At 44.1% G+C, this 12,407-nt stretch overlaps 1 protein-coding gene across 6 annotated transcripts in view; it reads left to right on the top strand.

Annotated features, from left to right (window-relative positions):
- Positions 1 to 10,265, top strand: part of HTR1F (5-hydroxytryptamine receptor 1F) — a 127,890-nt gene extending 117,625 nt beyond the window's left edge. For 3 of the 6 annotated variants that reach the window (XM_030019832.1, XM_030019831.1, XM_041124827.1), the window contains one exon: positions 6,079 to 10,265. In XM_030019832.1, coding sequence (XP_029875692.1) covers positions 6,117 to 7,217 — 1,101 coding nt within the window. In that variant the 5' untranslated portion in view covers positions 6,079 to 6,116 and the 3' untranslated portion in view covers positions 7,218 to 10,265. Of the gene's footprint in view, positions 1 to 127; positions 2,596 to 5,454; positions 5,692 to 6,078 lie in introns of those variants that run through there. The other 3 variants (XM_041124828.1, XM_041124829.1, XM_030019833.1) reach the window with 2 other exon arrangements.
- The last annotated feature ends 2,142 nt before the right edge of the window (positions 10,266 to 12,407 follow it).

Raw genomic sequence — 12,407 nt, 5'->3', positions numbered from 1 at the left:
ATGGTTATTTTAGTCTTACCTCCAGTAAGTATCTAGTTAGCCTATACAGGAACAGATGATAAAACAGAGTAGCTGAAAACAAATACAGTCTTCTCTTTCATCAGGAAAAGACGTCTGTAGAATCAATTTCCACAAGAGCAAGAAAGCTGGGCCTTTAACTGGCTTACAGATCAGTTTGGCCAATAGAGCAAGGGATCCTGCTAGCAGGTGAAACACTTCATTTCAAAACCAGCTAAAGCCTGTTTGAGCAAGAGACAGGCAGCATCTATCTGTGCCACTGGCACAACTTTGTGTTTACTTAATGGACAAAGGCTGTTACTACTGTCTGTAGCAATTTAAATACCCTTAGTTCAATCAGTTGCTCATTTTGCTTTCTGAGTACTGTTACTGTTTTTAAATTAAAGGCACATTTTGCTAAGGAACCCACATGGAAAAAAGAAAGCAAACATCCCCCAGAAAACTTGTGTTCAAAAGCAGTACTTAAACTCTCATCAGCAAGTTTTCTTGCTGCCAGTACTTACAGCAATATAAAACAAACGAGGCCCAAAAATCAAGAGCTGTAAACTTCTAAGAGTTCAGCCTAAATTCAGAACCCCAAACAGTAAGGTCATGATGCCCTTCCAAAAGGCATTCCCAGCCATGTTTCTCCAGCAAATGGTGTTTCATATTAATTTCCAGGTTTACTCAAAAGCAGAGGAGTGCTGTTTTCCAAACCTGGAAGGACAGACTAATGCTATTGAACAGGAGCAATCTTATTACTATTTTGTAAATCTCAGACATAAATGGGTGGTTATAGGCTTAATAACATATACACAAGCTCCTGAAAAACTGAGGAGCACCAACAACATTCCCTTTTCTTTGAGTGGCCACTAGACAAATTTAATGTTTACTCTTGTGATAAGGCTGCACAGACATTTTCCCCCATGCCCTCTAAACAAGAGCAGTAGGATGATATATGTGCTTTTACAGACAAGGAAGTACTTACATTCTGGTCACCTTATCATGCCATATCCGGGAGGGAAGGAAAAAAGATTTTTATAAGTGGCTAATACCTCAAAAATAATAATGTTAATGTATCCAAGATAACAGACAGGCTTTATTAGGTGAACAGCAGCTGCCTTTGTTTACAGGGCTCTTGTTCAGCAATCAAAGGCTAATATTTTAATGGGTCAACTGAAATACCATACTACTTGTATTTTAATACCAGTTATAGATTAATTTACTGTGTGAAGATCTATAATGAAGACAAAGTACAAGACATCATTTTCACCAATCTTAAATTCAGGACAATATAATGCAATCAAAGCTTCAAGTCTTTCCAAAGTTTTCCAACAACAGTTACATAATGAAAAGGTAATAATAAAAGACAACACTTCCAACTGCAGCAAGAGCAGCTTCCATGGAATTTGAGGTATCAGTGATAAGCTGACAGATTCATCTTAGTCCTTCAAGAGGGCCACTGAGTTGCCAGTTCCACAAAAGTAACCTTAAAAACATCTGGACTGTAATAATTTCTTTGAAAATAGTTACATGTCACTGCTGAACCCATTCAATAATTGTTGAAATACAGATTTCTCTTCAGCATGGCTGCAAGTTTGTTTTCATTTACCAGAGTAAATTCTCTGCTCAGAGAAGCGAGCTCCAAGTATTCCGTGCTTCATTTTGAAGTCTTATGTCAGGTATGTGGCCATAAGGAGATGGCCACACCACAGGGCAGAGGAACTGTGACTGCTCTGTAAGGCAAGAGCTCAGTAGACCCACATGGGGATAACAGCAAAGTCCGAGCTGCAAATACAGTGTGTAGTTATGCCAGTATTCCCACAGCACCTGGGGGTATCACCTGAGATTAGATCTTCCCTGCACTAAATGCATACAAGAGATAATTCATGCTACTAAGAGAAAGCAATACAAATATGCAAAGTAGGATAGCACAGAAGTACTCCTGTAGCTATTTTACAGATAGTTAACTAAAGCACTTTAATGAATTTGCTCAAAAATTGACAAGGAAAGCCTACAGCAGAGGGGCAGAAGCCAGCTCTCCTGCATCCTAACCCAGTGCACCGTTTCCAGGATCATCCTTCATACTCCTAAAGTGGTTTGGTTGCTTGCTGAGGACAGAAGCCAGTGATGGCCACTGATTGAACTGAGTTCAACTCCGCAAGAGAAAATCCAGAATTAGTTCATCCTGGAAGAGATCACAAGAGAGAGAAGCAGCAGTCCTTAAATGCTGCCAGTGTTTCAACTCCCCATATTTATAAAACAATCTTTTCAGGTAATGATCACCCAATACCCTTGTGCAACTTTCCGCCACAGTTAGCAGAGGATTCCCATCCCACTTGGACAGGAAAGCCACTAACCTTTGTGACTGGCAGTCCTCAGCAGCACAGCCACTGAATGGCTCTGTAACCTCAAAGGGAGCCACTACCTTGGAGGGCAGATATTGTCACCACACTGCTGTCTCCCTTGGATGGAGCCACACTCTTTGGTCTGCACAGCAGCCCGTGGGGACCACCCTGGACACCTGCTGCCAGGACTGTGAGGGCAACAGCAGAGGGTCTTAACACTCCACATAGGAACAGGAGGGCATATGTCCAGGTGGGTACCGTTAAAGAACAGGTTATGTCCCATGAACAGGACACCCCAGCACAATTATCTATCTAACAGTAGTACACTAGCAACTCAGTGTGGTAGTCTCCAATCCTGCTGTATTTCCATGCTAGCGGCCCGAACGAAATCTGAGTGTACCAGCTGATAATCTTAAAACCACACAGAGAAGCATAATCATGGCACATGGCAAGTAAGCACATTTCTGTCACTGCTTCTTATAAAGAGCCTCCAAATAAATGCCGCACTAAGCAAAACCTACTTATTCCTACACACCAGTTTTGCAAACCCACCCATACCATTTTCCTTACTCCACAGTCCCAAACTGAAACATCTTTCGAAAGCTATTAATCAACTTTCATTATCTCTAAATTGCTTTTTGCTTGCTTGCAATTAAGTACTAATACCCAAAGAGTTAGAAATTTATAAGGTAATTAACCATAATGAGTAACTGTTCTAAAATATGATCAACTGCTGGATATCAACAGAAGTCTTAGTTTTTCCCAATAAACTTTTTTTCCCCATGTATTTATACAAGCTTGAAAATGAAGATTTATTTAGCAGACGTTGAACATTCACCAGATAATACTATATGTGCCTATTCCTTCTCTGGAAGGCAGCTAGCTATAGACAAAAATATCTACAAACTAGCAATTACTGTGCATTCAGAAGCTTTTAAGGTGACACTGACATGATGAAAGATCTATTTTTATGCCTATGAAGCATATTTCAAGTTCAGAAAGAGGGACACAGAGAGAAAGAGAGCACACACATGCTGTAATCAGCTCACATACAGGACAAGATTCCACTCAGCATTTGTAAATATCACCATGTAAAATACATTTCCTTTCCTTGTTCTTCCATAAAATTAAATGTTGGTCAAGCAATGCTAAAAACCTTTTTGAGTAGGTCAATAACATTGTCATGGTTTCAGCCCAGCCGGTAACAAAGCACCATGAAGCCGCTCTCTCTCTCTTCCCCCCCGGCGCGCTCTCTCTCTCTCGCGCTCTCTCTCTCTCGCGCTCTCTCTCTCTCGCGCTCTCTCTCTCGCGCGCTCTCTCTCTCGCGCGCTCTCTCTCTCTCGCGCTCTCTCTCTCTCGCGCGCGCTCTCTCTCTCGCGCGCGCGCTCTCTCTCTCTCGCCCCGCCCCAGCCATGGTGGGATGAGGAGAAGATATAAAGGCAGGCTCGTGGGTTGAGACAAGGACAGGGAGGGATCACTCACCACTTAGGGTCACAGGCAGAAGACAGGCTCGACTTGGGGAAGAGACTAAATCAATTTAATTTACTACCAATCAAATCAAAACAAGGATATCAGGAAGTAAAACCAAACCTCAGAACACCTTCCCCCCAGCCCTCCCTCCTTCCCGCCTCAAGCCCACTCCCGTCTCTCTCTGCCTCCTCCCCCCGGCGGCGCAGGGGAACAGGGGATGGGGGTTGGGGTCAGCTCCCCACACCTTGTCTCTGCCGCTCCTTCCTTCCTCCTCAGGGGAGGAGGACTCCTCACCCGTCCCCTGCTCCACCGTCATGTCCCTCCCGCGGGAGACAGTCCTTCACCAACTTCTCCAGCGTGGGTCCTTTCCGCGGGCTGCAGTTCCTCACAAACTTCCCTGGCGTGGGTCCTTTCCGCGGGCCGATCTTCAGTCACACACTGCTCCAGCGCGGGCTTTGCCATGGAGCCGCGGCCATCTTGGGGGGCCTCCGCTCCCCCGCTCCCCTCCATGGGCTGGGGGGGGACAGCCTGCCGTCCCACCACGGGCTGCAGGGGCATCCCCTCCTCCGGCGCACCTCCTCCCCTCCTTCCTCACTGACCTCGGTACCTGCAGAGGGGTTCCTCTCGCGTTCCAATCCCCCACTCACTGCAGGTTCCCCTTCTTGAATCTGTTCTCCAGAGGCGCGACCACCGTCACTGGTGGGCTCGGCCTGGGCCAGAGGCGGGTCCGACTTGGAGCCAGGGAAGCTTCTGGCAGCTTCTCACGGGAGCCGTCCCTGCAGCCCCTCCCCTGCTACCAAAAAAACCTGCGCCACACAAACCAGTAACAAGCATATAAAGCATTGCCCAGGTTAGAATCTCAAACCAAATTAGTGAGCTGCATCCAAGGTTATAAACAGTATATGAGATACTTTTTCAGTGACTCCAGCATAATATCAAAAACTTATGTTAATGAGACCCATTTTCCTAAGAAAAATTATTCACTTATTTCACGTATTTCCCTACATGTGGCATCCAATGCAACACAAATGCAACCCACTCACTACACTCCAAAATTTGTCAGAGAAAACTCCACTTCGGGGTTAATCAGGTAGATCCACACGCAAGAAATTGCAGGTCAAAACTTACAAGAGGATGAAATCCGATCCTATTACCGTGAGTTACAAGCTGTAGTCTAAAAACTTCAAAACTCTTACTTTAGCTGCAGTCCGTAGAGTGCTCAGAAACCCTTCTTGATAAGAAAGTAGGGTGCATGTCCCCAGAACATAACTGAGAATTTCTTTCATCAGTATTTCCCTGCTTTTTGCTTCCTGCAGAGCTGTAGGAGGAGTTATACTGTTTACGTAGAGTCATTAGCAGAACAACTAGCATCCAAGTTTTCTGCAGTTTTCTTCAGCAGCAACCACAGAATAGCAAAACTTGAGGAAAAGTAATATGTTCTCAAGTCTCTAAGCTATGTATAATATTTCAGTTAGACGATAAGTCAACCATTTGAAGCTTTAAAATATACTCAGCTGTTTTATTTTAGAGCTGCATAAGAGGAAGCTCTAAAATGAAACTTTCAACATGCAATTGTTTCTTCTCCTGTTTGCACTGCAATGTTTCACGTTTCTGTTTTCTCTTGAAAAGTATGTCCCAGTTTAGAAAGCCCATGCTTATCTATACACAAGGAAGGATTCACATACTGCTGGGGAAAAAGGAGTTTATATAGAGAAAACGAGAATTATGCCTGCTTCCCGTGGATTAAAGTTTTCAACAGTCATTACATCGCTTAGTGGAGTGGACAGTCCAAGCCTAAAGGCAGTATTAGTACTTACTTTAGGATGAGATTGTCCACCTTCAACCAGTTTCAAGACTCCACTACAATCCATTCAGAGTAAGTACTTAGCAGGAGGGCTGGCTCTGCACCCCAGGGGCCACATTGATGCCGCTGCCCTGCTCAAGGGACCAGGCTCATTCCCCCGTGCAGTGACATGCAGCACCCCGCAGGGCAGTGGCATCTCAGGCACCACAGCATGCTCCTCTCCCCTGCCATGCAGACATGCCCTTCTCAACAACCAAGGAGAAAGAGGAGGTCCCTATTCTGAAGGCAGAGCATCCCACATAGTGCTAGCCAGGAAAATCTGTCTGGAGGCAGAATAATTTCTAATAGTAAGTCTGAGGTTCTTGTAACTTTGGGGCCCATAGTCTTTTAAGATGACAAAAATCAAGACTTCCTGGAGACTAAGGATGCACATTCTGAATGTTTTTACTTTTCCAACAGGTAACTGCTACTGGTAAAGATCACCTTTAAAAGGGAACATGGATTTAATAAACTCAACTGAACAAAATGGTACATCAGAAGAACTATTCAAATGGGTGACATCCAAGATTCTCATTTCCATTACCCTGTCTGTGCTTGCACTAATGACAACGGCCATCAACTCTCTCGTGATGACTGCAATAATTGTGACAAGAAAGCTCCACCACCCTGCCAACTATCTAATCTGCTCTCTTGCAGTGACTGATTTCCTTGTGGCAGTCCTAGTGATGCCCTTCAGCATTGTCTACATTGTAAAGGAGACCTGGATCATGGGGCAAGTGGTGTGTGACATTTGGCTGAGCGTGGACATTACGTGCTGCACGTGTTCCATCTTGCATCTCTCTGCCATTGCTTTGGACCGGTATAGAGCAATCACAGATGCTGTGGAATATGCACGGAAAAGGACACCTAAGCATGCTGGCATCATGATTGCAGTGGTATGGATCATATCCATTTTTATCTCCATGCCACCTTTATTTTGGCGGCACCAGACGACCAGCAGAGATGACGAATGCATCATCAAACACGACCACATTGTTTTCACCATTTACTCTACATTTGGCGCCTTCTATATTCCTCTGGCCTTGATTCTGATCCTTTATTACAAGATATACAAGGCAGCAAAGACATTTCACAGAAGAAGTGTCAGCCGGATCGTAAGGGAGGAGGTAAATGGACAAGTCCTTTTGGATGCAGGTGAAAGAAGCACCAAATCGGCTTCAATGCCCAGCACAGCAGAGAAGACATCAGATCCCCTGGTGAACTGCGAAAAAAGCACTATCACCCTACGAAGCCCTAGGTCTGAATCTAAGCACGAGAAGTCCTGGAAAAAACAGAGAATCTCTAGCACAAGAGAGCGAAAGGCAGCAACTACACTGGGTCTGATCTTGGGGGCATTTGTGATCTGCTGGCTCCCTTTTTTTGTAAAAGAAGTAGTTGTTAATACCTGTGAAAGGTGTCACATCTCAGAAGACATGTCTAATTTCCTAGCATGGCTGGGATATATAAATTCCCTTATTAACCCTCTAATCTACACAATCTTTAATGAAGATTTCAAGAAAGCCTTCCAGAAGCTTGTGCAGTGTAGGCAATATCTTTAAGAGCTTTTGTTCGTATAAGGAGAACATACTCATTGGTTTTTAACCTGTATAAATTTATATAACTGAGATGACATTTGTTGTATTTAAGGAAAAGCACCAAGACTCTTCATTTACAGTATGACTTTTTTGTATCAGTAGTACTGGAAGCATAAATTGCCCAAGTTTTAAAGAGGTGGATCATCTGGGATCAGTTTCGCTCTGGAAAAGAGGTAATGTATTGTGGCTCTGATCCAGTTGGGATTTGCAGAGCTGCCTAGCTTGAAGCATAAGGTATTACCTTAAATATGAAGGAAATATACGCTTGAAGTAGACAAAGAAACAGAATTTGAAAAAAAGTAACCCTCAGTCACCAATGAAATTTTAAGTAAAACAACACACAGGTTCTAAACCCTAATGCAAATAAGAAGATAGAAAATACACCTTGGAATTAAAACATGATTTTATTAGTTTGACACAGGCCCGCAGCATAGAGCCAAGCCATTCCCAGTGAAGGGTAGTAGCTTTAAAAATATCTAGCATTATCCTATGTTGATTAGCTGAGTGCAGCTGCAGCCCTGTCTTCTCCCGTAAATGGAGGACTTCCCTGTGTTATGCCCTCGCAGCACCCCAGCAGTAGGCAAGGTGCTCTCACGGGTTACCAGTTTCATAGCAAGCCAATGTTGTGAGCCCTCTGCCATTGCACACCCACAACAGACATGGGCATAGCCCCAAGGGAAACAGCCAGACAGCTGGGGCACCTCCAGTGTGCTGGGTACACGTAGTGCCTGGTGCTCTGAAACACCTCTTCAGTACAGACTAGGGAGGGTAACCTCATAAAGAGCAGCTGGTCCTTCTCATGGAGATGTTAGAAGGGGAAGAAGCATGAGACACTCCTTTCTTCCTGTCCTCATTCCTGCCTCACACACCTGGCCAGGCACGGCCCCTGTGACTTTCAGCGCCAAACCCAGCCACACAATTTGTGCCAGGGTCTCCAGAGCATTGCTGATGGTGGGTGGCTTAGTGAGGTTTGGTTGAGGGCCACCTAATGAAGAACTTGGGCTGACAGCTCCAGCTCATCTTGTTCAGCCCTCCACGCCAAGAAGCAGGATATCCCCCAAGTCTTTTCTCGACCCCCCTCAAGCACTAGGGCTGTGCACTCCGAGCACGTGAGAAAGCAGAGACCAACCACGGTGCTGGCAGTGTTGGTCTCTGGAAAAGGCTGTGCAGCAGCTTCTCCAGTAAGAGCAGGGGAGTCCCCTCAGTGTGCAGTGCACACCTGGGCAGGGGATCCTGGGGGGTGCTTACTGGCTGGCACCTCTAAACCCCTCCTTCCCCCAGAGCATCTAGTCTATGCCCCCAGTCCCAGCAGAGCTAAAAGGACGTTGTAGGCACTCCAGCCAGCCCTGGCCAGCTGGTTCAGTCAAAGATAACCACAATGAACTGTGTGGGCTTTGTGGGCTGCGTTCTAAGGCCTCAAAGATGGTACCTTGGCCAATTTTGATTTACATGCTCTAGATGCCAAGCCACAGCACAAATGAGTGCAAGAACAGCCCTTGCCTCAAAATCAGCAGTGCAAGTTTGCCAACAGCTAAGAGTACTAACAGAGCAGTGGGCATCTACCCCTGAGTGCAGATGAGTCACTAAGAGCCACACCAGAACACAGGGATGGGTTTTGCACTTTTCAGGACAAACAGATTCAGGCTGTGTCACTAAGACCCTGGCTTCAACTTCATTGCCAGCCATTCAGTGCTGTCAGGCAGGAACGGGGACTTGAGGCTCCTTACAGGAACTACAAATCCACTGTCAGCAGCAGCAGTCTCCTGCAAAGGCGCTCTATTTTGGCACATGGGCCAGCAGCTTAGGGACATCACAAAGAAGCTGAGACATGAGACCACTACGGACACCCTTAGTTTGGGAAAGTTATCACTGGTCTTTCCAGTTGTTCTTCCAAGAGACTTTCAGCCATTTGCATTAGACAAGAAAACTCAGAAAGAAGCCATTACTATCATTTCTCTCTCCCCCTCTCCCTCCCTTGTATTACCAACTCAGGAGTTTAATAATTTTTGTATTTTGCCCACTAGCTACCAGCTGACACAACAGCTGTCAGAGGTGTTTCTTGCAAGATGATGAGGTTTGAAACCTGAGATATTGAACTAATTTGTTTCTGTCACTTGCAACTTACTGTATTCTGCTTTCACATCAAGGTCCAAATGAGATGCTACTCAGAAGTCCTAGAAATGGTGCATTTGCTTTGCTGTTGATTTTAACCCAGCCAGAATCTAATGGAAAGCTCACTTGTCATGCCGTGTAGCTCTAGTGCAGCGGTAGCACAGCTAAATTTTGAAGATACTAGGATGCGACAGAATGGAATTTGGCTCACGCTCAGTACAAGCTAGCACGCTTTACTACCATTGCAGTCAGAGCACAGCCTCTGCAGCCCCCATGACCTTGGCAATGGCTGCATTATGCTAAAAGAAAAAAACTGCTTTAAACATCAGCTGTGCTCTACTGTCTCCAGAAAGAGCCATGGAATTCAGCTTTCTAAAAGGATTAGCAGATTAGCAGAAGGCAGCAAAGGAAACCCCACTGAAACATTTAAGATTGAAGACCTCTGTTTCTCACATTTCCTGAGTACTGAGTCATAACATTGGATATCTAGGGGCAGGACTTCCTCTCCCCCTGCTTCTCCCTTTATGACTACTGGAGGGTAGAGTGTATTGTTTATCGTCTTACACGTAAGAAGTTTGACAATATCTTGTGAAATCAAATTGGAAGGAAAAACAGGGGCTGCTTTTGAGGAGAAAAGATACTTGAAATACTCATATTTAAATAATAATGGATAATGCTCAAAGAATGGAATGATATGTAGATAAACAGAAAATAGCTGTCATTTATGCACTGTTAACAGTATTATAATCTGAATCTAATTTAGGGTGGTTTCTTTTGTATCCTTTTCACTGAGCTGTGTCTGCTCACCCTTCAACACCCTAGTGGTGGAAGATGCAACTACAAGAAATCTAAGCAAATGAGTGGGTACTTATCCTATTAAAAGCACTTGTGGCTTGTGGACCATCGTTTCTTAGTGTCTGACTCCAACTCATCACTCGTTCTCTAACAGAATCCACTGTGCTAAACACTGTATCACACAACCCCACACAGTATCATTTCATCTCTAGCATTTATCTATGCATGTGTTGCGTTAAGAAAAAATGTGAGTTCCTTTTTCAAAATGCATAAAGGTTAAGATTTCTATGGGATGCTGCTTTCCCCTCCCCATCCACCGGAGGTCAGCACTGGGTTCAAGGAGAAGATTTTATGAACTGGACCTAAGATTTTTTGCAGGTAGCTCTGTGCCTTGTGAGAGCTCAGTCTCAGCAAATAGAAAAAATTATGTCTGGTTTCCTGTCTCTATCAGAAGACTCTGTGTTGTATTGCAGGGAAAAGGTTTACATCTCCTCTAAGGTTTGCACAAGCTTCCTGGATCCCTATCCTTGCTGCAGCTACCCTCCCTGTTGCTGGTTGCTGCCCACCCATCCACCCATCTAGTTTAGATTTCTTCTAATACCCAGAGAACTGGATTTGGAGCAGCTGACCTCCTCCCACTTCAGCTTTCACAGAGAATGATTCCTGAAGCAGCTGTGAACACTATATCCAGTTCAGGTGGATAGTTTTTGCTAACAGCAAGCAGTTAAGTACACCTTATTATCCTGTAATCATTTCTTTGCCTTTCCTCCCTGCCAGATGCTTTATTGGTGTCCTTTCCTCTCGAGGATGGCATATCTGTACAAAGGGCTTGGGGACAGAAACATACTTTTGTTTCAGTGATGCAGTCACACTTGTTAACACGTGACTGTACCACCCAGAAACACCCACCTCATCCAAATGCGCTTTTGGCAGTCACTGTCTTCAGCTGGTGAGTAATTGTTCTTGGTGCTAGGGAGGTACACGGAAATAACTATGTGCCAAATTATTTTCTCCAGTAGTTACAAACTCAGCACATTATTTCTAGGCAAGTACACATTATTATTTGGCCTTTGAATTTCAGATTCCTTTGAAGAAGGGAAACAGAAAATCACCGCTGTAGCCCTTAGAAGGAAAGGCTTTTTTTGAACTCCACACATCAGAGAGTAAATGCTGCAAGAAAAGTGAGAGGAAACTGTTGTAGCAGCCCTGTAATGATTAAGCATAAACCTAACACTGTGCCTCATCTAGAAACAAGGGCTGCACCACTGCATGGGCAGCTGTTCTCAAACAGAGAGCTAACGGGTCAGCAGTCATCTACTGGTCACAGCAGGCACTCAGAAGCACTCCAACACCCAAGCAAGCAGTAAATGGCATCAGCTGGTGGGTCTCATATTCCTCCTCCAAAAACTGCTGCTGCACTACAGGGGCAGTACTACCTATAGAAGAACTGCTAAAAATTACCAGCAAGATGTTGGTATCTCTTCCCTGCAAAATCCTGAAATGAATTAAACAGATAATTTTTTTCTGGATTTTTCATTTGTCTTCTGGGGAGACTGGGTCAAATTTCTTATTTTCCTCCTCAACCAGGAAGGCTAAACCTCTAAAAGAAATATAAACATTTCTTCAATCTATCGTTTCTAGCCATCATTTGGTAACTCAAGAAATGAAAGCCTTGATGATACCAAGCTTGGCTAAAAAGAAAGATTACAGAGAACAGAACAAACAGAAGTCAGCAGCATTGGCGTGAACAGTCAAGGTTACCAACTGAATTCAAAACACCGTTTCTGGTGTCAAGTCCCTCACTTATAACGGAGACCAATGACTGAAAGCAACCTTATATGCTCAGGAACTTACTGAAGTATGAGTTTCCTAAATTTCAGTTCTTTACTTCATGTTCAAGTGAGTTACTTCTTAAGAAAGAACTTTGCAACTCGGGAAAATTTCAGAGGGAAATATTTTTAGGCAAGGAAAAAGTACTGTATTTCATTAGTCAAACTACATTAGTACAATTATGTATTAAAAATCTTGCTAAGGCAAAGTCAAAGATGCTTATTGAATGCTGTTACTTTTTATCCAGTAGTAGCTTAAATCAATTGTATCCACTCTTTAAGGCATACATTTATTTAAACCATAGATTTGAAGGTATTCATTGTTCCATACCAGATGGGCAGCAGTAACAAAATTAGCCTCCATTTCCACTTTAAAGCAAGTTAGTTCCTATACATGCATGATACTTTCTTTCACTAA

The sequence above is a fragment of the Aquila chrysaetos genome, chromosome 7, assembly GCF_900496995.4.
Source record: "Aquila chrysaetos chrysaetos chromosome 7, bAquChr1.4, whole genome shotgun sequence".
NCBI classification, from domain to species: domain Eukaryota; kingdom Metazoa; phylum Chordata; class Aves; order Accipitriformes; family Accipitridae; genus Aquila; species Aquila chrysaetos.
Note: the sequence above shows the minus strand (reverse complement) of the source record. Positions and strands in the feature narration are given on the sequence as shown.